This window comes from Giraffa tippelskirchi, chromosome 7 (genome assembly GCF_054371585.1).
Source record: "Giraffa tippelskirchi isolate mGirTip1 chromosome 7, T2T-mGirTip1v1.2.pri, whole genome shotgun sequence".
NCBI lineage: Eukaryota > Metazoa > Chordata > Mammalia > Artiodactyla > Giraffidae > Giraffa > Giraffa tippelskirchi.
The window spans coordinates 59,130,089-59,156,879 of record NC_137281.1 but is presented as its reverse complement, the minus strand read 5'-3'; the positions used below and the strand labels follow the sequence as shown (position 1 = coordinate 59,156,879).

The 26,791-nt window shown below is 60.8% G+C and overlaps 2 protein-coding genes across 15 annotated transcripts in view; one reads left to right on the top strand and one right to left on the bottom strand.

Moving 5' to 3' along the window:
* The first annotated feature begins 226 nt into the window (after positions 1 to 226).
* On the top strand, positions 227 to 19,909 carry MTSS2 (MTSS I-BAR domain containing 2). 4 transcript variants are annotated; one of them, XM_081508780.1, is made up of 15 exons: positions 257 to 546; positions 4,803 to 4,864; positions 4,942 to 5,015; positions 5,778 to 5,862; positions 5,940 to 6,031; positions 6,112 to 6,186; positions 6,474 to 6,482; positions 7,376 to 7,533; positions 7,715 to 7,822; positions 8,699 to 8,796; positions 10,282 to 10,504; positions 15,830 to 15,904; positions 16,159 to 16,335; positions 16,485 to 16,650; positions 16,738 to 19,909. In XM_081508780.1, exons 1-15 carry the CDS (start codon positions 478 to 480, stop codon positions 17,502 to 17,504), a joined length of 2,238 nt encoding a protein of 745 aa, XP_081364906.1. In that variant the 5' UTR covers positions 257 to 477; the 3' UTR covers positions 17,505 to 19,909. The 4 variants fall into 4 exon arrangements, with proteins under 4 accessions (XP_081364907.1, XP_081364905.1, XP_081364906.1 ...); XM_081508781.1 differs by lacking the exon at positions 6,474 to 6,482 and having other exon boundaries at positions 227 to 546; positions 10,381 to 10,504; XM_081508779.1 differs by lacking the exon at positions 6,474 to 6,482 and having other exon boundaries at positions 228 to 546.
* Positions 19,910 to 20,402: 493 nt separating this feature from the next.
* IL34 (interleukin 34) overlaps positions 20,403 to 26,791 on the bottom strand; it is a 62,225-nt gene continuing 55,836 nt past the window's right edge. For 2 of the 11 annotated variants that reach the window (XM_081508782.1, XM_081508789.1), the window contains 5 exons: positions 25,653 to 25,786; positions 24,760 to 24,837; positions 24,312 to 24,473; positions 21,258 to 21,390; positions 20,403 to 21,051 (listed from right to left, as the gene is read on the bottom strand). In XM_081508782.1, coding sequence (XP_081364908.1) covers positions 20,879 to 21,051; positions 21,258 to 21,390; positions 24,312 to 24,473; positions 24,760 to 24,837; positions 25,653 to 25,786 — 680 coding nt within the window. In that variant the 3' untranslated portion in view covers positions 20,403 to 20,878. Of the gene's footprint in view, positions 21,052 to 21,257; positions 21,391 to 24,311; positions 24,474 to 24,759; positions 24,838 to 25,652; positions 25,787 to 26,202; positions 26,382 to 26,523; positions 26,784 to 26,791 lie in introns of those variants that run through there. The other 9 variants (XM_081508790.1, XM_081508791.1, XM_081508785.1 and 6 more) reach the window with 9 other exon arrangements.

The following is a 26,791-nucleotide window of genomic DNA, read 5'->3' as shown; positions in this document are numbered from 1 at the left end:
CCACCCCCGCGGGGAAGCCAGGCAGCCCCGCCCCAGCGCCGTCCCCGGACCACGGCGGCGCCTGCGCCCGCCGGGCCTTCTCTGACTGCCAGTCTGGCCGCGCCCGGGCTCGGATTTCAAAGCCCGGGTTCCGGGCGGTGAATGGGCCGGCGCCCGCCCGGCCTTCCCGCAGACCCCTCCCCGCGGCCCGCCCCCCGCGCCCACGTGACGCCCCGGCCTCCGCGCTCGGGTTACGGCCGCCGCGCCAGTCTCCGCGCCGAGGCTGCGCCGCCCGCCGCCCGCGCCGCGCCCCTCGCTCCGCCCGCCAGCCCCGCCGCGACATGGCCCGCGCCGCCCCGCGGCGGCCCGCGATCCCGGAGCGCGGCGCGGCCGGCCGCTGAGCGCGGCCCGGAGGCGGCAGGCCCGGCCCGGCCTCGGAGCGACAGCCGCCGCGACGCGGGTCCCAGCGCCCTGCCTGCGCCGCCGCCCGGCCCGAGCATGGAGACGGCGGAGAAGGAGTGCGGCGCCCTGGGCGGGCTCTTCCAGGCCATCGTCAACGACATGAAGGTAACGGGGCGCGGATACGGCGCGGGTGCGTGTCCCCTTTGGGGACGCGTGGCGGTGGGCAGCCGCGTCTCGCCGTGTCGGTGCGGCCCCGCATCTCTGCCCTTGTCTGAGCGCGTCTGGCCTAAGTCTGCCGTGCGCCCTGTTCTCTGGGCTCCTGTCGTGGGGAGTGTGGGCGCTTGTGTGTCTGGGTGTCCGTGAGATACCCCGGGTCCATGCCCCTGGTCGCCCGGGTCGCAGCGCCCCCTTGGGGTCCCGACCTGAGCCTGCGCACACGCGGGCTTCCCGCGCCCCAGACCCCCAAACCGTGAATGGGGGTTTGGCTCCGGGGGCGACTCACGGCCCTTTAAAGGGTGCAGGGTCTCTCCGGCCTCCGCCCTCTACCACCCCCGTGCCCCACTTCCCCGCCCCCGACGGCCCCGGAGCCCAGACAATGCTGTCACCGCCAAAGCAGCGAAAAATAATAAAGCAGGGAACCGTTAACTCCTTCTCTGCCAGCCTCGCCTCTGCGCCCGCTGCCTGCGTCTCAAACAAGCTCCACGGTCTGCGCCCCAAGGCCTCTGACCCACCTTGGGGGGAGGAGGAAGACGGTGGGGCTGAGGGAGCAGCCCCAGGGGAGGGCTGCCACTGCTCCAGGCTCTCAGCTCCAGCCCCTCCCTGGGATGGCCCAAGGTCAAGCTGCCGCGGGCCACCAACTCCTGGCCCACGCTGGCTCACCAGGTGGGGAAACCGAGGCTGGGAATGGCTCAAGGTCACTAAGGGGACTGCTGGACCAGCCCGGGACCTCACCCATCACTGTTGATCCAGGGAGCGAGGGGGTCCTCGGCCCCAAAGAGGAGGCTGGCTGCAATGACAGGCCGCGCCTCTCACCTTCTCCTCTGGGGCAGGGTGGCCAGAGGGAAGGGGAGGGGAGCTGGGAACTCCTCAAAGCCCCCCGCCTGTCTCACCCTCCCCAGTACACAGCCTGGCATCCTACAGTGACATCGCAGGCCCCGGGAGGACATACCACAGTGCCCAGGCAGGCCTTCAGGGGCTGCCAGATCCCTGTGCCCCCCACCCCCAGGAGACCCGGGGCCACCCTCCCCCAGAACTGCAGGGTTGGCAGTGTGCATAGGTGCCCCTCACTGCCCCATACAGGGTGCTCCCCTGAGACCCCGCCCCCCGCCAGCTCCACCTCCAAGCCCTTCCCTCTGCCTTCAGCAGCCCCTCCTGCCCCGTGAGCATCACACCCTTGGCACCAGGTTTCTGTTCCAGACCACCCTCCCCCAGCCACTCCCGGGGCTAGCGGGGGCACCTTCCCGCACCTTGTCCTGCTGGCATCCATCCTCACCACGCACTGCAGAGAGCAGCTGCTCTCGCTCAGAGAAGCGGGCAGGACCATCTCCCTCACTCTCCAGGCAGTTTGCAAGGAACTTGGGGATGGTACCGAAGGAGATGGGCCCAGATTGTAGCAGGCAGCTCAGGATTTTCTGACGTGGGGAGGCAAACTGGGAGAGGTTTCACCTGGCGTAATGGCAAGCCCCGCTGGTCCCCAGCCTGTAACACAGGGAGAGAGCAGGGAAGCGGGCCACCTGGAGGCCGATCATCTGGATTTGGGGGGCAGCTTCCAGCTGTTTAGCTCAGTGGCTTGAGCCACAGAAGCAGCGGGGTTCCCACAGAGGAAGGTGGCCAAGGGGAGGCCCCACAACAGCCCACCCAGGGCTGCAGGCCCAGACCGTGGCATGGCGGTGGCAAGGAGGGGGTGGGGGCTGCACCTGGGGCCTGGAAAGGGCACCAGCTGAAGGCGGGGGGGCCCGGGAGCGTTCCCTGCCTGCTCCGCCTCATTTAAGCGGCCCAGATGCCCCCTGAAGCTCAGCGAGGGGCAGGGACTTTCCCGGGATGACAGGGCTGAGTGCGGCTCCAGGGCTCGGCCTGCACCTTCCAGAAACGGGGTCACAATCTGCCTGCCCCCAAGAATGTGGAGTGTCACGCAGGTCCCAGCCGGGTGACAGAGGCAGAGACTGCGTGTCTGCTCTGTCTGCAGCATTACCCAAGCCCTCACTGTGTGCCGGGCACTGAGCTAGTGCTTCCCAGGCGGCCTCCACACCGACCTGCTCCCGCCCTCGTGCAAACAGGCTCAGAGAGGGGCCACCTGGACAGCCCCTCCCCCAGGATGCAGCCTGGACCGCTCACCTGTCTAGCCCAGGGCCCAGCAGCCTGCTGTGTCCTCCCGCCCCCCTGAGCACCCCCCGTGACGAGTGTGCGACTGTCCTTCCAAAGCCGCCCGCTGCTATCTCCCAGTCCTGCGGTCCCCGCCCCTCCCCACCTCCACACCCTGAAGTAGAGGGGGTGTCCCTGCCATGCAGTGACCAGTCAGACATGGGATCAGAGCCTGACCCCCATGCTCGGTAGATGTGGACAAGCCAGTTAATCTCTCTGAGCCTCAGTGTCCTCATCTGTAGAATGGGGGTGGTGATGGTGGTATTCATCTCACAGGGTTGCTGTAGGGATTCAGTGTGACCCCACAGTGAGAGGGCTCAGCCGGACACCTGGCCAGTCACACTCTTGACCCCTCAGTCGCAGTCCTTGTCACTAACAAGACCACGAGCCCGGAGGCTTCAAGCCTGACTGAGCCAGGTGCAGCCCGCATGAGGGGACGCTCCTTGGCACTGGCCCCTCAAGCTCTCCTCTGGGGTCGTTGTGACTGACCAGTGGGTCCTTAGAGACCAGGAGCTCCTGTCCACCTGCTGAGGAGGGGCTGGGCCTGGCCCCCCGACCCCCGCACTGTCCCCTCTCCCCCGGGAGGACCGAGACTGCAAGGGCCAGGGATGGAGTAAGCCTGGGGGTGGAGGCTGTGAGGGTGCGACTTCAGTGGGGTACAGACCTGTCTCTGCCCCGCTTCTCCCAGCCCCTGGCTCTCTGAGACAGAGGCTACTGAGGGGCTGAGACGTCTTCTGGGGGCCAGGACCGCTGCCTCTGCACCCCTGCCCCCACAGCACTGTGTCCCGCCAAGGTCTCAGCGTGGCCTAGAGCTGGGGGTACTGAGGTGGCAAGTCCTTAGGACTGCCAGGGGAGACCCAGGCTCCTTCACCCTAGGCTGTGCTGCACAGACAGCCCACCCACAGCCTCCGCCTCCCCACTTCAGCCTGTGAAGTTCTCAAATATTTGCTTTCCCTGGGCACTAGCTGGGCTGGGCTGGGCTGGGCTGGGCTGGGCTGGGAGAGGAGGGTGTTTCTGAGGCTCCCAGAAGCTGCCCTGTGCTTCCCATCCCAGCAGGCTGGCCTCCCTGGGGTTCCAGCCTGGCAGAGCCTCCTTCTGAGGCCTTGGGAACTGGGGTCTCCGGCTTCCCCCTTCCCACTGGAAAAGTCCCAGCTCCCAGCACCCCATCCCACATGGAAGGGAAGGTCAGAAGAACCTTGGGGGCTTCGCTGACCTGGGGCTCTTCTTCAAGGATCAAGGCTTCCTTCAACAGGGCCATTGGGCCGGGACCCAACAGCCATGGGAGGCCCATTAGCCAGAAAAGCCCACTGATCACACTGGACAACTTGATCGCCAGGAGCCCGGCCTCTCTACTGGGAAACCCCCTCCCAGCTCAGAGCTTTGGGCCAGGCTGGGATAAAGGCCACACTGTGTCCCCAGGAGGGGTGGGGAGCCGGGGTGGAGAAAGGTGGCTCTGTTGGCTGCACAAGGCCCCATTCAGCCGGGGCCTGACTGTCCTGAGCAGACTGGCTGGCCCCGCAGCAGCCGCGGTCCCCCTGGGCCTGGGAGCCCCGGCCACTGGCCTGGGATGGGTGGATCGGGCTGGCAGCAGCTTCCGGGGCACGGGACCCTTGTTTAGACCCAGCGTGTCTCGAGCTTCACCACGGCTCGCTGTGCCTCTGCCCCCAGGCCACGTGGACCATCCAGGGCTGTGTCCGGGGGACACAGTGCCCCTCGTGTGGCCTAGCCCAGTCCACTGCCAGGCCCTCCCACCCGCAAGGAGACGCGGCCTGCCGCTCACTGTTTCTACCCTCCTTGAGCATGTGGGAGACCACCGCTCACAGTGGCCAGGGTTCCTGACCGTTTGGGAGCACGGGGCGGGCAGAGGTGCCTGTTTCTGGGGCCAGGCCTTCTTCATGCCCATGTCTGTCCCCCAGAGGAGCCCCGGAAGCCCCCTCTCCACAGCGACGGGGCTGCTCTCAGACACGGCCCGGGGTCTAGACCAGGTGTGAGGGGGGCCCAGCCTAGGGGAGCCCCGCAGCCCTCGTGGCGGCTCACTTCCTCTCCCGTCCCCTCCGCAGAGCTCCTACCCCATCTGGGAGGACTTCAATTCCAAGGCCACGAAGCTGCATTCCCAGCTGAGGTGAGGGCGCCCCCAGCTGGGGAGGGGACGGGGCGCGAGGCTATCCCCTACTGACTGCCCGCTGCCCATCTCCCCAGGACCACCGTGCTGGCTGCTGTGGCCTTCCTGGATGCCTTCCAGAAAGTGGCCGACATGGCCACCAACACCCGAGGTGGGGGGGCACACGGCCGCAGGTTGGGTTTGCACGCCGGAAAGGCTGAGTGGGTGTGAGCCCAAGAGAGGGCCCGGGCCCAGAGTCGGAACCTTGGGTCCTGCTGGCTCATGGAGCGGGCTCTCTGTGGGGAGAGGGAGTCTCTCGTCACTAAACAGGTGTGGGTGACGGGCGACAGGGATGTTCGGGGGGGGTCTTCTCGCTGCCTGGTGGCTGGGTTGACCCCTCAGCCACAGTCATTCACCCTTCCATAGGCGAGTCTGGCTTCTCTCCCCATCTGCCCTGCCGGGCACGCACGGGGCAGGTGACCATTCCCTTGTTGGCCTTGGCGTCGGGCCTTCTGGTCCGAGCAATGGGGGGACCCAGGGCCCCTGCCTCCTTGGCTGGTGAGACCAAGGCAACGGGCAGCTGCTGGCACCCTCACACCTGCATCTGGGCACATCTGGAGGGGTTCCTGGTAGGGAGGGAGGGGGTCTTGTTGGCTCCTTGAATGGTCCTTGGTGTGGGCCTCTCCCGTCTGGAGTTACCGGACAGCTCCTGGCCTGACCCCTCGAAGAGAAAGGTCAGCTCTCCTGCCGGGCGGCGGGGTCGCCGGATGCCGAGGTCGCGGGATGGGGATGCCAGGAGCCGCGCGAGCGGCAGGGTCGCGGGATGGGGCCGGCGGGCTGTGAGCTCGGCTCGCGGGCCGGACGCGCCACCGCGTGGCCCAAGCCGGGCCTGCAGGAGCCCGGCAGCCCCGCCCACGCGGCGCTTGCCCCCCAGGGGCCACGCGGGACATCGGCTCGGCGCTCACGCGCATGTGCATGCGCCACCGCAGCATCGAGACCAAGCTGCGGCAGTTCACCAAGTGAGTGCGTGCGCGCCGGGGGCGGGGGTCTCGGGAAGACCCCGTGGCGGCCCTGACCGGACCTCCGTTGCCCGCAGCGCGCTGCTGGAGAGCCTCATCAACCCTCTGCAGGAGCGCATCGAGGACTGGAAGAAGTCGGCCAACCAGCTGGACAAGGATCATGCAAAAGGTGGGTCCGGGCCCGGCCGCGCCCTCCAGCTCCCCAGTGGCGGAAAGCCAGTCATAGCGCCGCTCTCTCGCCCTCTGCAGAGTACAAACGAGCGCGGCACGAGATCAAGAAGAAGTCTTCGGACACGCTGAAGCTGCAGAAGAAGGCACGCAAAGGTGAGCCCCAAGCGGCGCAGAGTTACAGCCCCGCGGGCCCCTGCACGGCCCCGCGCCGTGTCCCCCACGGCGCTATGCAGTCCGACCTGAGGCACCCCGTGCTGGACACAGGGCCCCCAGCCTCTGGGGTGGGCAGAGGGGGTGCCCGCCGCCTCAGACTGGACCCCCCTCCTCGGGAGGCGGCAGGAGGCCCCGCCCCCCGCCCCCAGGAGCGGCTCTGTCCAGCCGGCTGTCTTTCACACGGTCTCTCTCTCTGTCTCTCCTCTCCTCTCCCACCCCTCCTGTAGAGCTACTTGGTAAGTCAGCTGCCCGCCCCCCCAGCCGCTCTCCCTCCCTGTCGTCCCTGTCGCATTTGTCTGTCTCCCCCAGCTCAGGGCCATTGGAGGAGCCTCTTCAGGCCGAGGAGGAGCGAGGAAGGCAGTCAGCCAGCGAGGGAGGGGCTGGGGCACAGTCCTTGGGGCCTGCTGGCTCAGTCTGCCAGGCAGGGGGGCTTGAGTGGGCAGGGGGGCTTGAGTGGGCAGGGGGGCGGGGCCATGCCTCGGCCGCCACAGCCCCGCCGGGCACTGCCAGGGCCCTGCCTCCTGCCTGCCCACGACCCCCACGCCCATCTCGCTGTCTCCCATCCATCCTCTTCTCGCTGTCTGTGGTTCTTCCGCTGCTTCTTTGTGTCGCTCCCGCTGCCCTTGTGCGTCATTCCTGAGCCGAGTGGGGACCCCCACGAGACACCCCCTTCCTGTGCCCTGGGCCCAGCCCCAGCTCTCCTGGACCCTGCCTCCCTCGTGGCCTGGCCTGCCGCCCAGCCCCATGCTCTACTCTGCTCCGCTTCCACGCCTCAGCCCACAGGCAGGGAGGGTATCCAGGGGCAGAAGCTTCTGCTCTCCTGGAGGCCTCCGCCCAACTCCCCTGAGCCCAGCTGCTGCTGGCAGCCCCGGGGCTGTCCAGGGTTCTGCTCACCCCAGGGCCTGGGCGGCTCTGCAGCTTTGGTGTCTTTCCTGTGTGCCTGTCTGTTTGTCCTCGCTGCCTGCGCCGGGGACCAGCCTTTCCACGAGCCCCGGCTGCCCTCCCTGGTCCCCAGGCCCCCCCAGAAGTGCCCAGCCTCACGGCCAGGGATCCCACCTCGGGACCCGAGCCTCGGATGCAGCGGGCCGGGCCCGCGTCCCCAGCGCGGCCTCTCCTCCCCACCCCCCAGGGAAAGGAGACCTGCAGCCCCAGCTGGACAGCGCCCTGCAGGACGTGAACGATATGTACTTGCTGCTGGAGGAGACAGAGAAGCAGGCGGTGCGCCGGGCCCTGATTGAGGAGCGCGGCCGCTTCTGCACCTTCATCACGTTCCTGCAGCCCGTGGTGGTGGGTCCCACGGGGACACAGAGGCCTTCTTAGCGTCTCCACGACCGGGCCAGTTGAGGGGTCCTCACGAATCCCGAGAGGTCCCGAGGGCCGTGGCCCGAGCTGCGTGGGCCTCGGGGGAAGGGTGAGGGAGGGGTGGCTGGGCGGGAAGGGCCGGGAGGCTGACTCACTGCCCCATCAGAACGGCGAGCTGACCATGCTGGGGGAGATCACCCACCTGCAGGGCATCATTGACGACCTGGTGGTGCTGACCGCGGAGCCACAGAAGCTACCCCCCGCCAGCGAACAGGTGCGGCCAGCCCCGGGGACAGCTCACCTTGGTCGGGGACAACAGAGGAGGCCATGGGAAAGCATTGGGGGGAGCAGCTGGGCATAGAAGGCCACCCCTGTGGGGTTCTAGTGGCACCTGCCCACATGAGCATGGTGTGCCTGGGACCTGGCGGGGCCTCACACTGAGAGCAGACAGCCGGACGTCCCAGATCCGCAGGGCCAGGCTCCAAGCAAACCAGTCCTGATGGTGCCTTCCGGCCTCCATGCCCACAGCTGCCAGCCCCCTGCACACACGTGCAGCTGCCCCCGTGGCCGCCCTGCCCACTTCTAAGCACCGGGCAGTCCTCTCTGACAGCGCCGTGGTGCTCCTCCCACTCGGCGCTTGCTGTGTGCCCAGCCCTACGCCGAGCCCTTCCCACGGGTCACCTAGTTCAGTCACCTCCATGCCCTCTAAGACAAGAAGAATCGGCTACATTTCACAAGAGAAAACTGAGACTCAGAGACAACCAGCGACTTGCCTGAGGGCAGAGCAGAGCCAGGGTTGGACCCCATGGTCTTGCACGACCACTCTGGGCTGACTCCCCCAGCCCCAGGGAGTCCTCGGGAGCACCAGGTTCCCCTGTGTTCTGGCTGGCCAGCGTCCCTGAGAAGCAGATAGGGCAGAACCTCCCCCGCATCCGCCCACCCTCTTGGAGCCCTGCCTCCTGTCCCTGAGTGAGGAGCTGGTGTTAGGAAAAGGCTGGGACACGGAGGGCTTCCAAATCCCTGAGATCTCTGGGGCCTGGTTCTCATTTGGGAAGACCCTGCCAGCCCTCTGGAGGGAGACTCAGGGAAGTGATGAGGCTTTCTGTAGGGCTGGGCTGCCCTCAGTGACCCCATCCACATCCCTGTCCAGGTGATCACAGACCTGAAAGGCTCAGACTACAGCTGGTCGTACCAGACCCCACCCTCATCTCCTAGCAGCTCCAGCTCCCGGAAATCCAGCATGTGCAGGTCAGCAGGGGACTGGGCCGGGGCAGGGAAAAGTAATGGGGGAGGTCCCACCAGAAGTGCATCAGGAATTGCTTTGTGGCCCCAGAATTCACGCAGCTGCTGCATCATCAAGGAATCTGCAGGCACAGGGAAAAGACGTGGATTGCAAGACTGCTGCTAGTGCAGGCGTAGAGGACAGGGTGCGGGGTGGCGGCAGCTCCGTTTACAGAGCAGTAAAGGATGCACCAGCTGCCCTGTTAAATGCTTTTTGCATTTTCTTCATTGAATCCTAACACCACTCTATCAGGTATGGTGGTGTCTCTGTTTCATGAAAGGGGAAGCTGAGGTACAGAATTCCAGCGTTAATCCCTTAGCTCAGCCAGGCCCAGCACAGTCTGGGCAGCAGTAAGAATCTAAGATGGGGAAGGCCGCGGAGGCTTTCAGGAGCATGTGCTGAGGCTCCAGGCTTACCTGTGGACACTGTGGCCTGGCTGGTTCCTGAGAGCTGCGCCTCGGCGGCTGCCACAGGGCCAACCCTCAGCCCAAGCTGGCCCCAGGGGCCGTGCAGTGCCAGGGCTGGGCCGGGGTCCTGCCTGACCAGCAGGCAGGCTCGGGGTCAGGGGCGCTTCCTAGGAGGGGTCTGGATTCAAGGCTCCCTTGGCGGGGGAGGGAGGGGACTTTGAGCATAGAGCAGGTTACTGGTGGGGAGACCCCTCTGTGCCAGGCACACTTTCTGTAGAACCACCTTGTCTGGGTACGCAGGCCATGGGCGGTGACCCAGGCAGAGCAACCTGCTGCTCCTGCAGGGAGAGAAGAGTCCACAGCAGCTGGAGGCTCTTCAGACCCTGGGTGGGTGACTGACGCAGGAGGGAGGTTGATCCCAGGGGTCACCCGTGGCCAAAGGTGGGGGCCAGGGGCCTCCCGGGTCACGCTCAGGAGGATGGTGACCTTCACTGCCAGGAGCGTTGCTCAGCCTGGACACGGATGCAGAGAGGATGAGCTATAGAGGTGCAAAGGGGGAAGGCGATGGTGAGTTTAGGACCTGCACTGACCAGCGCCCCACACTAGACATTCGGTCAGGATCTGATGTCAAATACCAGACTTTGAGAAGACAGTCACGATCAGACTCGCGTCTGGTTGTAGCCTAACCGGGAAACTGATGCTCGGTGACTCCGTTTCCTCCTCCTCAGCCTAAGGTCTCCAGTTCGTAATGGCAGAGCGAGAGGCAGACGGACTGCCTTGCCTCGGGGTGCCTGATGGAGGCTCCTGGGGCAGTGGGGGTCCCCGAGGGCGGGCACCGGGCCGGCTCTCGAGTGTGACTCCCGGCCAGCCCCCCGTCCCGCAGCCCCGGGACCCCGCTCCTCTGGCCTGTGGTCTCGGGGCCTGGTCTGACACTGTCTTTTCCTCCCTCTGCCCCTCCTCTCTGCCCGCCTTCGTGTGTCGCCCTCCCTCCCACACGCGTCCTGTGTCTCCCTGTCTGGCTGCCGTGCCCCCCTCCCTCCCCAGCGCCCCCAGCAGCGGGAGCAGCGCCAAGGGTGGCGGTGGAGGCCCCTGGCCCGGGGGCGCCCAAACATGCTCACCTGGCCCTGCCTGTCGCTACCGCAGCCTGGCGCAGCCCGCCCCCGCCGGCCGCCTCTCCAGTGTCTCCTCCCACGACTCCGGCTTCGTCTCCCAGGACGCCACCTACTCCAAGCCCCCCTCGCCCATGCCTTCAGACCTCACCAGCCAGGTGAGGGATGGCTGCTGAGCTCAGGCCAGCCCCGGGCCATCACACGGTGGGACGGGGCACCCACAGGTGCTGAGAGCGGCCTGCAGGCCCCCAGGACCTCCGCGCCCAGACCAGCCTGGACCACTGCCTCAGGGCAGTGGAGGGGAAGGTCTGGAGGAGCCTGCCAGCTCCAGACCCCATGACCCCCCATGCCGGGTGGGGCTGGCTGAGATGGGGTGGGTGGCCCGCGGAGGCATCCCCAGGAACCCCAGGATCTGCAGGCATCTTCCCCCACTCTCACTCTGAACACGAGAACCCCTTCAGAAGCAGACTCTGACCCTCAGGCTCTGTGAGAGGGACCAGAGGGGCTAGGGCAGAAGACAGGGAGGTCAGGCCGCGTCCCCAGGTGCCCACCATGGCCTGGCCCTCCCTCTGAGCCCCGCATTCTGTAGTCTGCCCTCTTGCCAGGATGTGCCCACGGCACGCCCAGATTCCCCTCCTCTGCAGCCTCATTGCTGTCAGCACACAGACACACGCTCCTGTACCATCCGTCTAAAAGGCCTCCCTTCCTCCATAGTCTCCTCCGGCCACCTAGTCTCTCCTTCACAGCAAAACTTCTCAGGAGACTTGTCCACACTGACCCCCTCTGTCTCATTCCCCACTCACTCCTGTCTGCGTCACCTTTCTGCAACTGAAAAGCTAGAATAATTCATTCTGCTGTGTCCTTTATCCATGTTTGCTTTTGAGACCATTAGGTCCATACAACTCTAAAACGTTAACTCGCAGTGAACTGAATCTCCCCACAGCTGACCCTCTGTTGCTTGTACGTTTTCTAGCGTAGAGCCTGTTTTGTTTGATTTTACTGCAGCTACTTCAGCTCGACATTTATGTTATCGTTTCCTATCTGTTAGCTTTTAAACTCATATCTCCTTATGTTTTAGATGAGTCTCTCGTAAACAGCATATGCCTAGATTTTCTTTTCTTATCCAGTCTGACAATCTCTCTCTCTTAACTGACATTTTTAAGTCCTTTCACATTTATTGATATTACTGGCATGTTTAGACGTCTGTCTTTTTTAGTTCTGTTCATTCTGCTTTATCTGTGCTTCTTTTGTTTCTTCTCTTGCTTTTGTTTGTTTTTTCCTCCCCCATTATTTTCCTTCTACTGGATTTTAAGTTATACTTCTTTCCTTTCTTATACAGGTTACCTTGAAATTTTACCACGCATCCTTGGCAAAGTCCTAACGCAGGCTTCTGAATCATTCAAGGACCTTAACAGATATTTTAATTTCAGTCACCTACCCCCTCCCCTTATAAGCTATTTTATGTTACTCTCTCCTTTTGTATCATCCCTACAATTGACATTTTTCTTCTTAATTTCATCGTTATACGTAAGTATCTGTTAGATTTACCCATATGTGTTTGTACTTTTCTTGTTCATTTTTTCCTTCTAAGCTCATTTCGCTTCCTTCTGAAGTAAAACACATCCTTTAGAAGTTCTTTTAGAATGGGTCTGTAGTCAGAAACTCTCAGGTTTTGTTTTTCTGTAAACATGCTCTATTTTTTTCCTCTCCCTTGAAAGCTAGTTTTGCCCGGGATACAGTGCTGGGCTGCGGTTGCTCTGCACACTTGGAAGATGTTTTCCCCGTGTTCTGGCTTCTGTTGCCGGCTGAGAGGTCTGCTGTCGGTCTCTGCTGTGCCTTTGTGAGTGACCTGACTTCTCTCTCTGGTCACTTGAGTTTTTCTGCAACGTGTCTGGCTGTGGATCTGTTCCCATTTAATCTCCCTTGGGATGTCTGTGTCCCTCTGTCTTCGCATCCATGTTTTCATCTGTTCTAGGAGTTGGCAGGCACTCTCGCCTTACTCTTCCTTCCCTTCTGTCCTCTCCTTTCGGGTTTTCAGTGAGACATGTGTCAGGCCTTCCTGTCTTGTTTCTGCGTCTTTCCTCTCACATCTCCCAGCTCCTCGTTTCTCTGGATCATCTCTTCAGGTCTATCTTCCAGTGTACCTTTTCTCTATTCTACAGCAGTTTAACCTATCCATTAAGGTTTATTTTTATTATTCTGAAATAACTCTAGCCTTGTAGACAATCTGTAAAAAGAGTACAGAGTTCCCACCCACCCTCTGCACTGTCTCCCCTGATGTGAACATCTCATGTAACTACCAGGAAATGAGCGCAGCACAGCACTGTTCACCCGCTAACAGACTTTTTCTCACATGTTGCCAGCTTTCTCCCTGGCATCCTTTTCCCGGCCCAGGAGTCCAGGCTCTCACACGGGACCCTGCGCTGCAGTTTATCGTGTCTCTTTAGGCTTCTCCAGTCTGTAATGGCTCCTTAGTCCCTCTCTCATGACTTTTGAATACTGCTCATGTGTTTTGTAGAATGTCGCTCACTTTGGAGGTGTCTGATGCCTTCCCGTAGTTAGAAGGGCAGGATTTAGTGCTGTGTCGCCTCGTCAGCCTGCAGTGTCCTGCGTTCTTTCCATGTTCGCCATTCTGATGGCTGTTACAATAATAGTGCCCTGTGTTTTTAATTTGCGTTCCCCTAATGACTAATGAGCTTGTATGTTTTTTCATACTTTTAAAGGCCTTATCTTTCTTTTTTATCTTCTTTTTATGAAGGAAATGTCCAGATCTTTTGTTTCTTTTGCTCTACTCGGTTGTATGTCTTTCTTGTTGATTTGTAGAATTTCTTATACACTGTGGCTACAAGTCTTTTCATCTGATAATCTTCTTTGAGTCTGTGGGTTGCTGTTTTACTCCCTTAATAGGAGTAAAATTCTAAAGTTCTTAATGTATGTCCAATTTATCCATTTTTTTCTATTGTTAGTGCTTTTTCTGTCCTGTTAGCAGTGTTCTTGTGTACTCCAGGGTCACAAAGATGTTTTCCTCCAAAAGCTTTTTTTGTTGGCTGTGCTACTCAGCTTATGGGATCTTAGTTCCCCAACCAGCAGGGGTTGAACCTGGGCCTTGAGCATGGAAGTGTGGAGTCCCAAACACTGGAGCACCAGGGAATTGCCTACAAGCCTTTGTGTTTTACCTTTGCTCACTCAGATCTGCAGGTCATCTGGAATTGACTGTGTGTATGTGTGTTAGTATGAGAGATGGACAGGGAAGCCGGGCAGGCTGCAGTCCATGGGGTCGCAAAGAGTCGGACACGACTGAGCAGCTGAACTGTACTGAAGGAGTCATTTTTTTCCATATGAATATCTAATTGACAGTTTATTGAAAAGACCATCTTTTTCCTCTACTGCAATGCAGTGCATTACCTTCGTCATAAAACAGGTATCTGTGAATGTGTAGCTGTTTCTGGAGTTTATATTCTGTTCAGCTGGTTGATCTATCTGTTCTGGTACCAATAGGACACCATCTTAATTATTGTAACTTTATACAGAGTCTTGATGCCTGGTAATAAAAGTCCTCTAGGTATGTTACTCTCAATAGTACCTTGTCTGTTTTTGGCCCTTTGCATTTCCTTATAAATTTTAATATTAGCTTGTTAGTTTCCACTTTAAAAAAAGCAATCCCTGGGATTCTGACTGAGATTACATATGTCTCTCCATTTTATTATGGCTTTACCTTCTTTCAATAATATTTTGCAGTTTTCATATGAGGATCTTGCACATCTACCACTGGATTTTTTTCCCTGGGTATTTGATATTTACTGATGCTATTTTAAATTATTTTGGCTTTTTCAGAGTCTCTTACTTGTTTTTCAGCTGCTGATATTTAGAAATTTGATTTTTTTGTAAGTTGATCTTGTATCCAATAACTTCATTACTTAAAAGCACTTGTTCTGATAATCATAGAAAAAATATTCTACATACACAATCAGGTCTTTTACAAACGATCAGTTTCTTTTTTTCCAGTCCTTTTGCTTTTTACTCCTTTTTACTTCTTTTTCATGCTTTATTGCACTGCTAGGACTTCCAGTACTTAATAGAAATGGTGATAGTGGGCATCTTTATCTTTCTCCAGCCTCAGAAAGAAAAGAATTGATATTTTTGTAGATAACTCTATCAGATGAGCCAAGTTCCTTTCTATCACTAGTGTGAGTGTTTTTCATGAATGGGTGTTGAATTTTTCCATTGAGTTTTCCAAACATTTTTTTCTTTTTCTGTTTTAGCAATTATTTTGGTAAAACTCTCAATGTGTTTATTATTTTCTCTGAATCCTTATAGAGTTTAGTTTCCTTTTCTTTTGGTCATCCTGGCTCATCATAAACTAAAAAACTCTGGGAGTTGAAACCAGGATGCTTTAGAGAGTGTGCCTTGGTGGGCACAGGACGTGGAGAGCTGCCCCTTCCAGCTTTAGTTCAGGTCATCAGTTGGGCGGGCTCCACCTCACACTTGCCCAGTCTCTCAACCACAGTGCTGAAGCCACCTCTGTCCTGGGGACCCTCGTGGTCCTGCTTTGCCCTTGCTTCCTTTGTCTTCATCCTTTGTCTTGTTTTGAGTTGGGGGGCCTCCCAGGGTACCTCGTCCCTGCCACTGTCCAGAGCAGGAGCCTCCAGGCGTCCTTGGTCCTGTCTTCACTGGGCATCCACCCCGCCGTTCTGTGAACAGTCGAGGGGTCTCCATGCACACCCCTCTGCCCCGTCTGCTGGGCCCCCAGCATCCCCCGCACCACTGACCCTCCCTTCTCCCCCTCCTCCGCGCATAGGGTTCTTCCCCGATTTCTGTGACAGTCGCCTGTTCGCGGTCTTCCCCCCACACAGCTGCCAGGTCCTGTCACTCTCCTTTCCTGGGCCATCTTCTCCTTCCCAAGCACTGATGGCAGCCTGGCATCTCTGAACCCCTTCTCTAACCACCCGACTGCCTGCGTGAGCTGGTTCTGTCTCACGCTGCTGCATTTGTACTCCAAACCTGACTTCTCCCTAAACTCGGGGTTGTTAAATACAGTTGCTGGCACTGCATCTGGACCTAGACACCTAACAAGCAGCCCCGTGTAACACTCGCAGGATGAAACCCTGGACTCCGTTCCCCACCAGGCCTGCCCTTCCGAGAGAACGGTGACAAATCCCCCTGCAGCTGAAGCCAGCACCCCACTGCCATCCTTAGCATCACTCTTTCCGTGCTCGCCACGTGCAGGCCAGCAGCAGTCAGTCTTCTTGTTAATTCATAGAAGTGTGGTTCTGGGGCTGCGCTGGGGTAGGTCTGGGCGCTGGGGTGCGCTCTGGGTGCTGCTTTCTGCGCAGGCGCTCGCGGCGCAGGGCGTGGTGTGGGCGGGGAGGCCGTGGGGGGCTGAGTCAGGGCCCCCCGCGTGCTGGTGCCGTGACCGGATGTGTTCTCTCCCTGCCCGCCTGCCGCCCTGACCCGTCCGCCTGCCTGCTCGCCTCTGCGTGCAGAAGTCCTCCAGCTCCGCGTCCTCCGAGGCCTCGGAGACCTGCCAGTCTGTTAGCGAGTGCAGTTCCCCGACCTCGGTCAGTGCCCCCCACCTGCCCGGGCACTCAGGGAGGGTCCAGGTTCGACCAGAGGGGTATGCGTACGCACCCGCTCCCCACAAAAGAAACCTCCCGGGCAGCCCCTGCAGCCGCTCCCCACACACTCACCTCCACCCCCCTGCGGGGATAAGGAGCCCAGGAGGGGCTGGGAGTCACAGTGCCCTCGGTGCTCTGCCCTCGGCCACGAAGAGCAGGGCGCAGGGGCCTCCTGACCCACCTGCCTCACCCTATAGGACTGGACCAAGGCCGCCCCCCACGAGCAGCCCGCAGGCACCGCGCTACAGCGGAGAAAGGACCGAGTGGAGCTCCTGCGAGACCCGGAGCCGGGCCCGGCCGGCGGGGGCGCCCTGGGCCCCAGTGGAGAGGAGGCCCCGCGGCCTCGCATGTCCCCCGCCACCATCGCAGCCAAGGTGAGGGCTGCTCCCGGGACGGACGGTGGGCCCCCCACCCCCCCAGGCCAGCTCTAGGGCCCAGCAAGTGGTCACGGGGCCAGCCCGGACCACCTGGGGGTGTGGGAAGCGGGGACCGAGGCTTCAGCCTGCGGTCTTCCCGCCCCCAGCACGGGGAGGAGGTGTCCCCTGCGGCCAGCGACCTGGCCATGGTGCTGACTCGCGGCCTGAGCCTGGAGCACCAAAAGAGCAGCCGGGATTCCCTGCAGTACTCAAGCGGCTATAGCACGCAGACCACCACACCCTCGTGCTCCGAGGACACCATCCCCTCCCAAGGTAGGCCGCCGGGGGCTCGGGCTGGGGCCGCGCCTTCTCAACCCCGAAGCTCTGGGCCCACCGCGTCCCGTGCCCCCCGCCCCTCAGGCTCTGACTACGACTGCTACTCCGTGAACGGGGATGCAGATGGCGAGGGCCCCCCCGAATTCGACAAGTCGTCCACCATTCCTCGCAACAGCAACATCGCCCAGAACTACCGCCGCCTGATCCAGACCAAGCGCCCGGCCTCCACCGCGGGGCTGCCCACCGCTTCGGGGGCGCCCCCCGGTGTGGCCACCATCCGCCGCACCCCGTCCACCAAGCCCACCGTGCGCCGCGCCCTCTCCAGCGCCGGCCCCATCCCCATCCGGCCGCCCATCGTGCCGGTGAAGACCCCCACGGTGCCCGATTCCCCCGGCTACACGGGGCCCACGCGGGCGGGCAGCGAGGAGTGCGTCTTCTACACCGACGAGGCCGCCGCGGCCCTGGCACCGGACCTGGCCAAGGCCTCCCCGAAGAGGCTCAGCCTGCCCAACACGGCCTGGGGCAGCCCGTCCCCAGAGGCGGCCGGCTACTCGGGGCCGGGCGCCGGGCTGGCGGCCCAGGATGACGACGAGCAACAGCAGCAGCTGGCCGCCAACCGGCACAGCCTGGTGGAGAAGCTCGGGGAGCTGGTGGCGGGCGCGCACGCGCTGGCCGAGGGCCAGTTCCCCTTCCCCACCGCCCTCTCGGCCGCCCCCGCGGAGGAGACGCCCGCCCCACCCCCCGCCGCCACCGGCGAGCCTCCGGCCGAAGACATGCTGGTGGCCATCCGGCGCGGGGTGCGGCTCCGCAGGACCGTCACCAACGACAGGTCTGCGCCCCGCATCTTGTGATGGCGCCTCCCTCCCACCCCCCGGCCCGGGCGAGGCAGGGGGCTCGGCCGGTGGGCAGCGGCCGCTCAGAGCAAAGGCACAGTCAGGAGTGAGCAGAGCCAGGGGAGCTTTTTTTTTTAAGTCACACAAGTCAAAGCCACTTTATTGGGAGGAGAAACCCAGCTTGGATTTCATGGTTTAAACAGGAACTGACTTAGACCAAGCCAGGACGGAGCCTGCGGGCCTTGAACTGGATTTGGAGCCTGTTTCAACCTTTTCTTGCTTACCTTGCCCCTCCTCTCCCTCCTGCCAGGCCCTGCCGTTTCCACACCCGGGCAAGCCGCAGAGCTGTGCCCCGTGCCCCCAACAGAGGGGCCTACCCGCCTGGCGGGGCCCACAGTGCCACAGCTAAGGCAGCTCGGCCCAGCGCCTCCCCGCCTCCCCGGGGACAGTGGCCCCCCGCCCCTGCCCAAGGCCGACCCCCCTGCCCCAGCCCCGCGTCCCGCTCCATCACCCCCGTCTCTGCCTCTCCCAGGCTCTCCTCCATCAGGGAGGCAGGTGGGCCGTGGAGGGACCAGGGCCACAGTGTGCGATTTAACCAGAAGTCTCCACAGAGCAGCTGGCCATTCGGGGGCCAGCGAAGTTGGGAGCCAGCCCACCCACTGGGGACGGGGTCTGGGGCCCAAGGCGAGTCTCTTGGGGAGGACGTGCAGGGTACCTGCCCGGAGGAGGGTGGGGATCCTGAGACAGCTTGCCCTGCCCACAGATGCAGCTGGGGGCGGGCAGGGCAGCAGGGCAGGAGTGCGGAGGCCAGGCTGTCAGCCTGCCGGCCTCCCAGGAGCTGCTCTCAGATCCCATCATCATCCAGGCATGTGGGGACTTTAACTTTGGTGACAGTTTCAGTCACTTTTGGGTCAGGGCCTGAAACTAGAGAGGGTGGGGGGTGGGCTCTTCTATGAATATATAATAAAGTGAGCTGACCGGACAAGGACTGCGTGTGGGGACAGGGTAGACGGAACAGGGTGTGTCCAAGAGTGCCTGAGGGACAGAGGGCCCTGCGGTGGCCTGATAGCCCGTGGGAGGAGGCGGCGGGCCTGCATGGCTCCCGGGGGCCCGGGGGCAGTGTTCTCTGCAGCGTCCAGAGCAAAGCCACAGTGAGCTGGGAAGGGGCCGGGGGCTGGGCCTCCCGCCCGTTTGCTGCAGGCCAAGAGGGGAGGGCTGCTGGGGGAGATTGGCTCTGACTCTTGTCAGAGGAGATGCCATCCCAGGGTGGTCCCGGGTGGCAGGACTGAGGTGGGGGGAGTGCGCCCCTCCACCCACACAGCACATTGCGCCAACTCTAAGCAGGTAAAAGCACGTGTGCCAAGGGCAAGTGGAGGGCTTCCTGTGACCCGCAGGCCCGCCGAGAGCGGCCAAGCTGGCAGGGTCACGGGGCAGGGGCTCCTGGGGTCAGGAGAGCTGGCTCTTCCTGGTCTGGATGGACCCAGGGCTCCTGGCAGTTCTTGTGCCAGAAACGGGTCTAGGCACGGCTGCCAGGTGGGTGTGGGGAACCAGGGATTCCTCTGAGGGAGGGGCTCCCCAGAGGTGGGTGGAGGATGGTACCTGTAAGTCGCTAGGTCGGAGAAAGGAGCCTCGCTGAGCTGAGCGCACCACACCTGGAGGAGGGCCGGGGGAGCAGAGACCTGCATTTGGAGGCTTGGGGGCAGAGTGTACACTGCCCCCGCCCCCCGCCCCGGGTTTGCCCAGGTGGGCTGATTTAAGATGCAGGTTATCTGATGTGAGCAGGGTAAGGGGCGGCGGGGTGGGGGCTCCCCGGGTCCCCGTGAGGAAGAGCTTGCCCCGAGGAGAGGTGTGGCCTCGGGGACCGGGGGCGGGGTGAGCATGGCACAGGCACCCCTCACCTAGACTCCGGGGGCCCCCCTCCAGGCCACCCCCAGGGCTGTACATAGCTCCTCCATCCCCTTGACCACCTCATCCCTCTAGTGACTGCCAAGTAGGCCCACCCCTTCAGGATCCGAGCCAACCATCCCATGTCACAAACTTTGGTTTGGGGAACTTCTTTACGTTTGTTTCATTTTTTTCTTTTTGTACAGAGAAATATTCTATTCAAAAGCGTCTTTTGACTGAAGTAACTTTTCTGGTGCTGTTGTTAACTTGTTCCTTTTTTTAATTTATTTCCCCTCCCTAGGCCTCCCCTTCTGATTCCCACTCACTTTGTCTTCCTTCCACCACCCACCCCCTGCTCCCATCCCATCTAAACCATTTTGGTTCTCTTCTTTCTGTCTGTTTTTGGATAAATTATCCTCTCCTTCCCCCACCACCCACCTCCCGCAGCCCACCCTCCCCTTGATTTAAATAGTCACTGCTACAAGTAACAAATGCACTGTGAAGATCCCAGTATTAATAAAGTTGTACTGTAATTAACACTGCTGCCTCCTGGCTTCCTCCACTGCCGCTCACCTGCGGCCAGCACCCGCCCCGGCCTGCGTCCCTGCCCATCCGCCCCAGAGCCTGGCCGAGGGGCAGGGGGGCTCTGTGTGGGCAGGGCTGGAGGGGACAGGTCTTGTGCCAGGACCCAGGTGTTAGAACACCTCAGTTCCGTCCTTGCTGGGGGTGGTCTTGGGGCGGCCAGATGGATGGAGAGAGGGCGGTGTTCAGGAGACGCTGTGGGAGATCAGCCCCACACCCCTGCTCCATCAGGCTTGCTGAGGCTTCATGGGCTGGGGCCAGCCTGGAGGGAACTCAGTCCCTCAAATATCCACCATCCTGGGACCCTGGCGAAGGCCCCGACCATTCCAACTCAGAATCCTCAGCCCCAGGCCCCTGGGCCAGACCAGCCCACCCCCCTTCCTGCCTCTTGCACTTGGCAGGAGGGGAAAGCAGCCTTCTCCAGGTTCACCCTCAAAGATGCAAGCAAACCAAAACAAAGTGGGTATTTAATAGAAAAAATAAAAGAAACTATGGCAAGACATGGCATTTGGCTACCATGCCCTTGTCCCAGCTTTGCTGCCCCCTCCCGGCCTTGCTGAGTCGGGCTCCCCCCACACCCACCTGGTACAGCTCTCACTGCCTGACTCAGGAAGTCGGCACTGCCATCAGGGAAGGGGGTGGCCCAGGCAGTGCCAGGAGCAGCCAGAGGCTCTGCCTTCCTCGACCCTCAGGTGCCCCAGCCCCCGCCACTCCAGGCGAGACCACGGGAGGGGGAGCTGAGCCCTTGTCAGGCTCTGTGTCCCTCAAAGGAAAACACTGCCGGGGCCTCCTCTCCAGGAGGCGCTCCCCACCTCCACCCGAAGTCTCAGGCCCAGTCCGTCTCTGGCAGGGGCTCCTCCAGCTGCCCCCCAGGTTACCCTAGGCTCCTCCAGGCAGGAAGCCTTTGCCCTGTGCCCTCAGCAGCTTCACTGAGTCGGGGGGCCAGCCGTGGATCCTAGGACGTGGGGCAGGGAGGTGGAGGGCGGCTGGGGCAGAGGGTACAGCTGGGCGGCCTCACACTGTGCCGAGAGCTCTGGGCTGTGAGGCTGAGGCTGAGGCACCTCACAGTCCTGCCAGTTTAGCACAGAGCTTTCTTTACCTGCGGGGACACACACAGACACACAAATAAGGCTGCAGGACTGGTCAGCATCTCCCTCACCCCAACCGAGCCACACTGCTCTCAGTGTACCCAAGCCCATCTCCGCTTCCAGAAATGGCCTGTGGCCCTGGGGAGCAGAGGACATGCTGAGGAAGGCCCCGGCTCTGCCCTCGGTACCCCAGCCCCAGCCCCTCAGAGCTTCTCACAGCAAGGGCAGTAGAGCAGCTCCAGGACCCGGAAGCAGTTGTCCAGCAGCGCTTTGGGCCGCACCAGCTTCAGGCTTCCCGGCGCACTCAGGAGGTTCAACACTGCTTCCACCTGGGGGCTGACCTCCACGCCCTGGAAGGGAGGAAAGCTTTAGGACCACAGGTGCCATCCTCAGCCCATGCAGAGATCCCAGGAGAGCTGGCGGGGGTGAGGGCAAGGTGGGCAAACTCAGCCTGCCTGGAAAGAGGTGACCAGAACACCTGAGAGTAACTTCTCTCCTTCCTGCGGGGGCCATTTTTTCCTGGGAGGGGCTCCCTCAATTCCCCTCACTCGAGCAGAACACACAGAGGCTTCTCCTTTTTCCTCCTGGGGGCGGCCAGATCAGAAGGAGGTGGGAGCACCCCTGCTGTTCCACCGCAGGCCTGGCTGCCCCTGCATGAGGAGTCCCCGTGCCAGGGACGCTGCCCTTCAGGTTGCAGATACCCACACCGACTCCAGGAAGGGGAGGCAGGACCCGCAGGAGGGTCAGTTGTATCATGAGGCCAAGGCAGGCCAGCTGGACTGGGTCTCCGGCTCCAAGCAGGTGTGCTCCTCTGAACCACACTTACTCTAAGGGGCCTGGTGTGGGCGGCATGGGCACCGTGGTTGGGACGGAGCGGGGCCCGGAGCCGCGAGAGCAGACACGGAGCAGGGGGGTTGTGGGGCCTGAGCTGGGCAAGGCCCTTCCTCAGAGTGAAGTAAGCTGGGTTGAGTTGTGTGCTCCTCTGCCCCACGTCCCCCTAAGAAAGCTGTGAAAAGGTGAAAAGTGTGGGTCGCTCAGTCGTGTCCGACTCTTTGCAACCCCATGGACTGTAGCCCGCCAGGCTCCTCTGTCCATGGGATTCTCTAGGTAAGAAGACTTGAGTGGGTTGCCATTCCCTTCTCCAGGGGATCTTCCCCACCCAGGGATTGAACCTGGGTTTCCTGCATTGCAGGCAAATTCTTTACCATCTGATCTACCAGGGAAGCTGTACCCAAGTCCTTATCCCTGGCATCTGTGAATGTGAGGAAACAGGGTCTTTGCAGGCGTAGTTAAGTCAGGGACCTCCAGATGAGATCAGTCTGGATTTAGGGTGGGCCCTAAGTCCGATGACTGGAGACAAGAGAAAGGACATGGGACACAGAGGGAAAGGTTGTGTGAAGACCGAGGCAGAGGCTGCAGTGACATGCCACAAGCCCAGAACGAGAACCACCAGCACCGGAAGTTGGAAGAGGGGGGAAGGAGTGGTCCTCGGGAGCCTTTGGGGGAGCATGGCCCTGCTGCCCCCGTGATCTCAGACTTCTTCTCTGCAGCACCGTGACAGAATAATTTTTCTTGTTTTAAGCCACCGTGCATGCTAAGTTGCCTCAATCTGTGCAACCCCATGGACTATAGCCCGCCAGGCTCCCCTGTCCATGGGACTCTCCAGGCAAGAACACTGGAGTGGGTTTCAACGCCCTCCTCCAGGGGATCTTCCTGACTCAGCGATCAAACCCTACATTGGTAGTCAGGTTTTTTACCAGAAGTGCCACCTGGGAAGCCCCAAGTGACTGGAAGAGGGGAGGCGCAGGCTCGGATTTAAGTGGTCAGTTAGTAGTAACCTGTGACAGCAATCCCAGAAAGCTGACATACAAAGGCTGAGAGAGAGCAGTGAGGCTGACAGGAGAGCCAAGGGGCCTCACCCTGGGAGAACCCACTGCCCCAGAGACACGGGTCACTCGTGAGGGGGCCTCGACTACCACCACTGAGAAAGAAGAGATTAAAAGCTGGCTCACCCTGAGTAGCCCAGGTGGGCAGGGCCTCAGCCTACCCACGTCTCCTTCCCAGCCCCTAGAGAAGCTCCCTGGAGCTCTAGGAGCCAGAGGCACTCCCGAGGAAAACTGAGGATGGAACACGGTCCGTTCCCCAGGTCAGCCCCCACCTACCCTGTCCCCAGGCACAAGAGAGCCACCAAGGACACGGCCTGGTCTCCTGGCCTCTGCTGGAAAACAGAGCCTCCACAAAGCTCTAGGCAGCTGCAAAAGCAGGCGCTGGCCCCACGCCCTGGGGTCGGCAGGAGCTCAGTCGGCTCCCTGTCGGCTGTTCCTGCTGGGCAGCAGCTGGGAGCCTGGCAGCTGTTTACCAGGGTCCTAGGGAGGGCAAGTGGGCATGTGGGGAAGGGGTCCCATGGCACACACACGGCCTGCACGGACGACACAGTGATCCTGTCACCTTACTCCTTAGAATTTTTGGAAGACATACCCCAGGCCCCAGATCAACACTGCTGAACAGGCAGCAATCAGGAACCTCTATTATTATCATTATTAATTAAATTCTGTTTACACTAAGGTTCACTGTTTCTGCTGTACATTAGTGGGCTCTGACAAATGCAATTATAGCATCACGCAGAAGAGTCCATCACCCTAAGGCCCCTGTGTTCCACCCACTCATCCCTCTGCCCTTCCTTGTTCCTTACATGTGGAAACAAAGTGAGTGGGGTCAATGACTCGCCCAGTTTGCAGAGCCTAAGAGGGTCTCAGTTGCATCTCTTGCCCTCAAAGCCCAGCCCATCACCCTGACCCTCATTTCTCCCACACCCTCCAGGACAAGCCAGGACTTTCCACGCGTTTACCTCCTCCTTTGATAGCTTCTGGCCATGCACACACATAGGCACACACACATGTACATACACAGCCTGCCTGCCCACACCCCCACAATGCTCACTTGCAGGCACACACACGTGCACACGCGCACACACACACACACACACACCTGCCCCACCCACCCGCACGCACCCCCGCAATGCTCACCCGCAGGCACACACGTGCACGCACACACGCACACACGTACACATGCACCCACCCTGCCCACTCGCACCCCCGCAATGCTCACCCGCAGGCACATGCGCGCACACGCACACACACACCTGCGCTGCCCGCCTGCACCCCCACAATGCTCACCCACAGGTGCACACACACACATGCACCCATCCTGCCAGCACCCCCAGAATGCTCACCTGCAGGCACACACACACACACACACCTGCAATGCTCACCCGCAGGCCCTGCTTGACGTCCAGCAGTAGCGTGTGCACCTCCTCCAGGTACTTCCAGGACGGGTGGCCCTCGAGCAGCACCTCCTGCACCCACTCAGTAGCACTGAGACTCACCAGGACCCACAGATACCGCAGCTCCTGCTGGCTCACCCGGGCCCGCTGCTGCAGGGACAGAGAAACTACTGAAGCCCCAGACAGGGGCTCTGGGCCCTTACCCCCGCCCCCAGATCCAATGTCCCCCCAGATTTGCCCTGCACAGGGGGTAGACCACGGGCAGCCCCCGTGGATGGGGGGCAAGCTTGGGCCTGAGCCAAGGGTGGGCTTGCCTGAGGGGCCAGGAAAGACTCCTGGCAGCAGGACCTGCCCTGACCACTGGGCTTCCCAGGCAGGGCCCCCAGGATGTCCCGGGAGGCAGGGTCCTCCCCAGTCCAGAGGAGGGGATTCTCACCAGCCTGGTGACGTTGGCTATTCGGAGCACCCCCTCATAAGGCACACTGACCCTGTAGTTGATGGGGAAGTAGTGTTTCTGGGAAGATATAAGAACAAAGGATGAGGTCAGAGGCAGAAACGGCTCAGATTCCCGCAGCCTCCCAGAGGATGCAGGGGAAGAACCCAGGACTGGCCCTTGATGGCAGAGGTCATAGCAGTGGTCCTCCTCAGAAAATATGTGCTTGGCTCCCAGCTGGGACAAAGACAGCTCTTTCCTCTGGGACACAGCGAAGGATAGGTTGGGACCAGGCCTAGCCTCAGGTGAAGATGTAGGATGAGAGGCTCACTACTCTGAGAGAACCATCTCCTTTGGGGGGTGAGGAAGATAACTTTAAAAGATTGCTCTGAAACTTATCATAGTGACGGTTTCATAACTTTGAGAATGCACTAAAACCCACTGAAAAGTATACTTAAGTACATAAATTGTGTGGTATGTGAATTATGTCTCAATATGTCTTCAAATCTGTTGGGGAAAAAAAGGACCTATAGAACCACATGCCACATGATTTACTCTAATAAAAGAATCAAACATTATAATTTCCAGGTCCTTATCACCCTTGTTAATAATATGTGTCTGGGATTCCCCTGAGTTTTCCTGCAATCCCTTCTCCCACTGGGAGAGGGCCACATGGAGGTGGGATCAAGGGTCAGATGAGAGGAAGGGTGAGGGCCTGTGGACAGCTGGCAGGAGCAAGGACAGGCAGTGCAGTCCAGGCTCAGGGTGCGTGTGAGGGGCCGGGGCCCGGGTGGGCTCAGGGCTGACGCCAGGCCAGGGAGGGGCATGATGCCTGGGCCCTTGTGTCCCGTGAGCCAAGGGCCTTGGAAGAGGACGCAGCAAGGGCCCGTGGGTACCATGTACTGAAGGCGGTTCCGGTACTGCAGCTTGTCCCGCAGGAAGCCAGTGACAGCACACTCGTCACTCCGGGTCAAGGGCCACAGCTCCAAGCCCTCATTTCCCAACGCCATGCTGAGGAGGATCCCAAGATCTGCAGACCGCACCCAGCAAGAACACGTGAGCACCTGCTGCTTCACACTGCTCCCTCAGGTGTGCAGTGAGAGCACACACCTCCCTTCACTCACATGTGTGCAGTGAACACACACCTCCCTTCACGCACCTGTGTGCAGTGAGCACACGCCTCCCTTCACACACCTGTGTGTAGAGTGACACACGCCTCCCTTCACGCACCTGTGTGCAGTGAGCACACACCTCCATTCACGCATCTGTGTGCAGAGTGAGCACACGCCTCCCTTCACGCACCTGTGTGCAGAGTGAGCACACACCTCCCTTCATGCACCTGTGTGCAGCAAGCACACGCCTCCCTTCACGCACCTGTGTGCAGAGTGAGCACACGCCTCCTTTTACACACCTGTGTGCAGCAAGCACACGCCTCCCTTCACGCACCTGTGCGCAGAGTGAGCACACGCCTCCTTTCACGCACCTGTGTGCAGCAAGCACATGCCTCCCTTCACGCACCTGTGTGCAGAGTGAGCACACGCCTCCTTTCACGCACCTGTGTGCAGCAAGCACACGCCTCCCTTCACGCATCTGTGTGCAGCGAGCACACGCCTCCCTTCACGCACCTGTGTGTAGAGTGAGCACACACCTCCCTTCACGCACCTGTGTGCAGCGAGCACACGCCTCCCTTCACACACCTGTGTGCAGCGAGCACACGCCTCCCTTCAAGCACCTGTGTGCAGCGAGCACACGCCTCCCTTCAAGCACCTGTGTGCAGCGAGCACACACCTCCCTTCACGCACCTGTGTGCAGAATGAGCACACGCCTCCCTTCACGCACCTGTGTGCAGTGAGCACACGCCTCCCTTCACGCACCTGTGTGCAGAGTGAACACACGCCTCCCTTCATGCACCTGTGTGCAGTGAGCACACGCCTCCCTTCACACACCTGTGTGCAGTGAGCACACGCCTCCCTTCACGCACCTGTGCGCAGTGAGCACACGCCTCCCTTCACGCACCTGTGTGCAGTGAGCACAT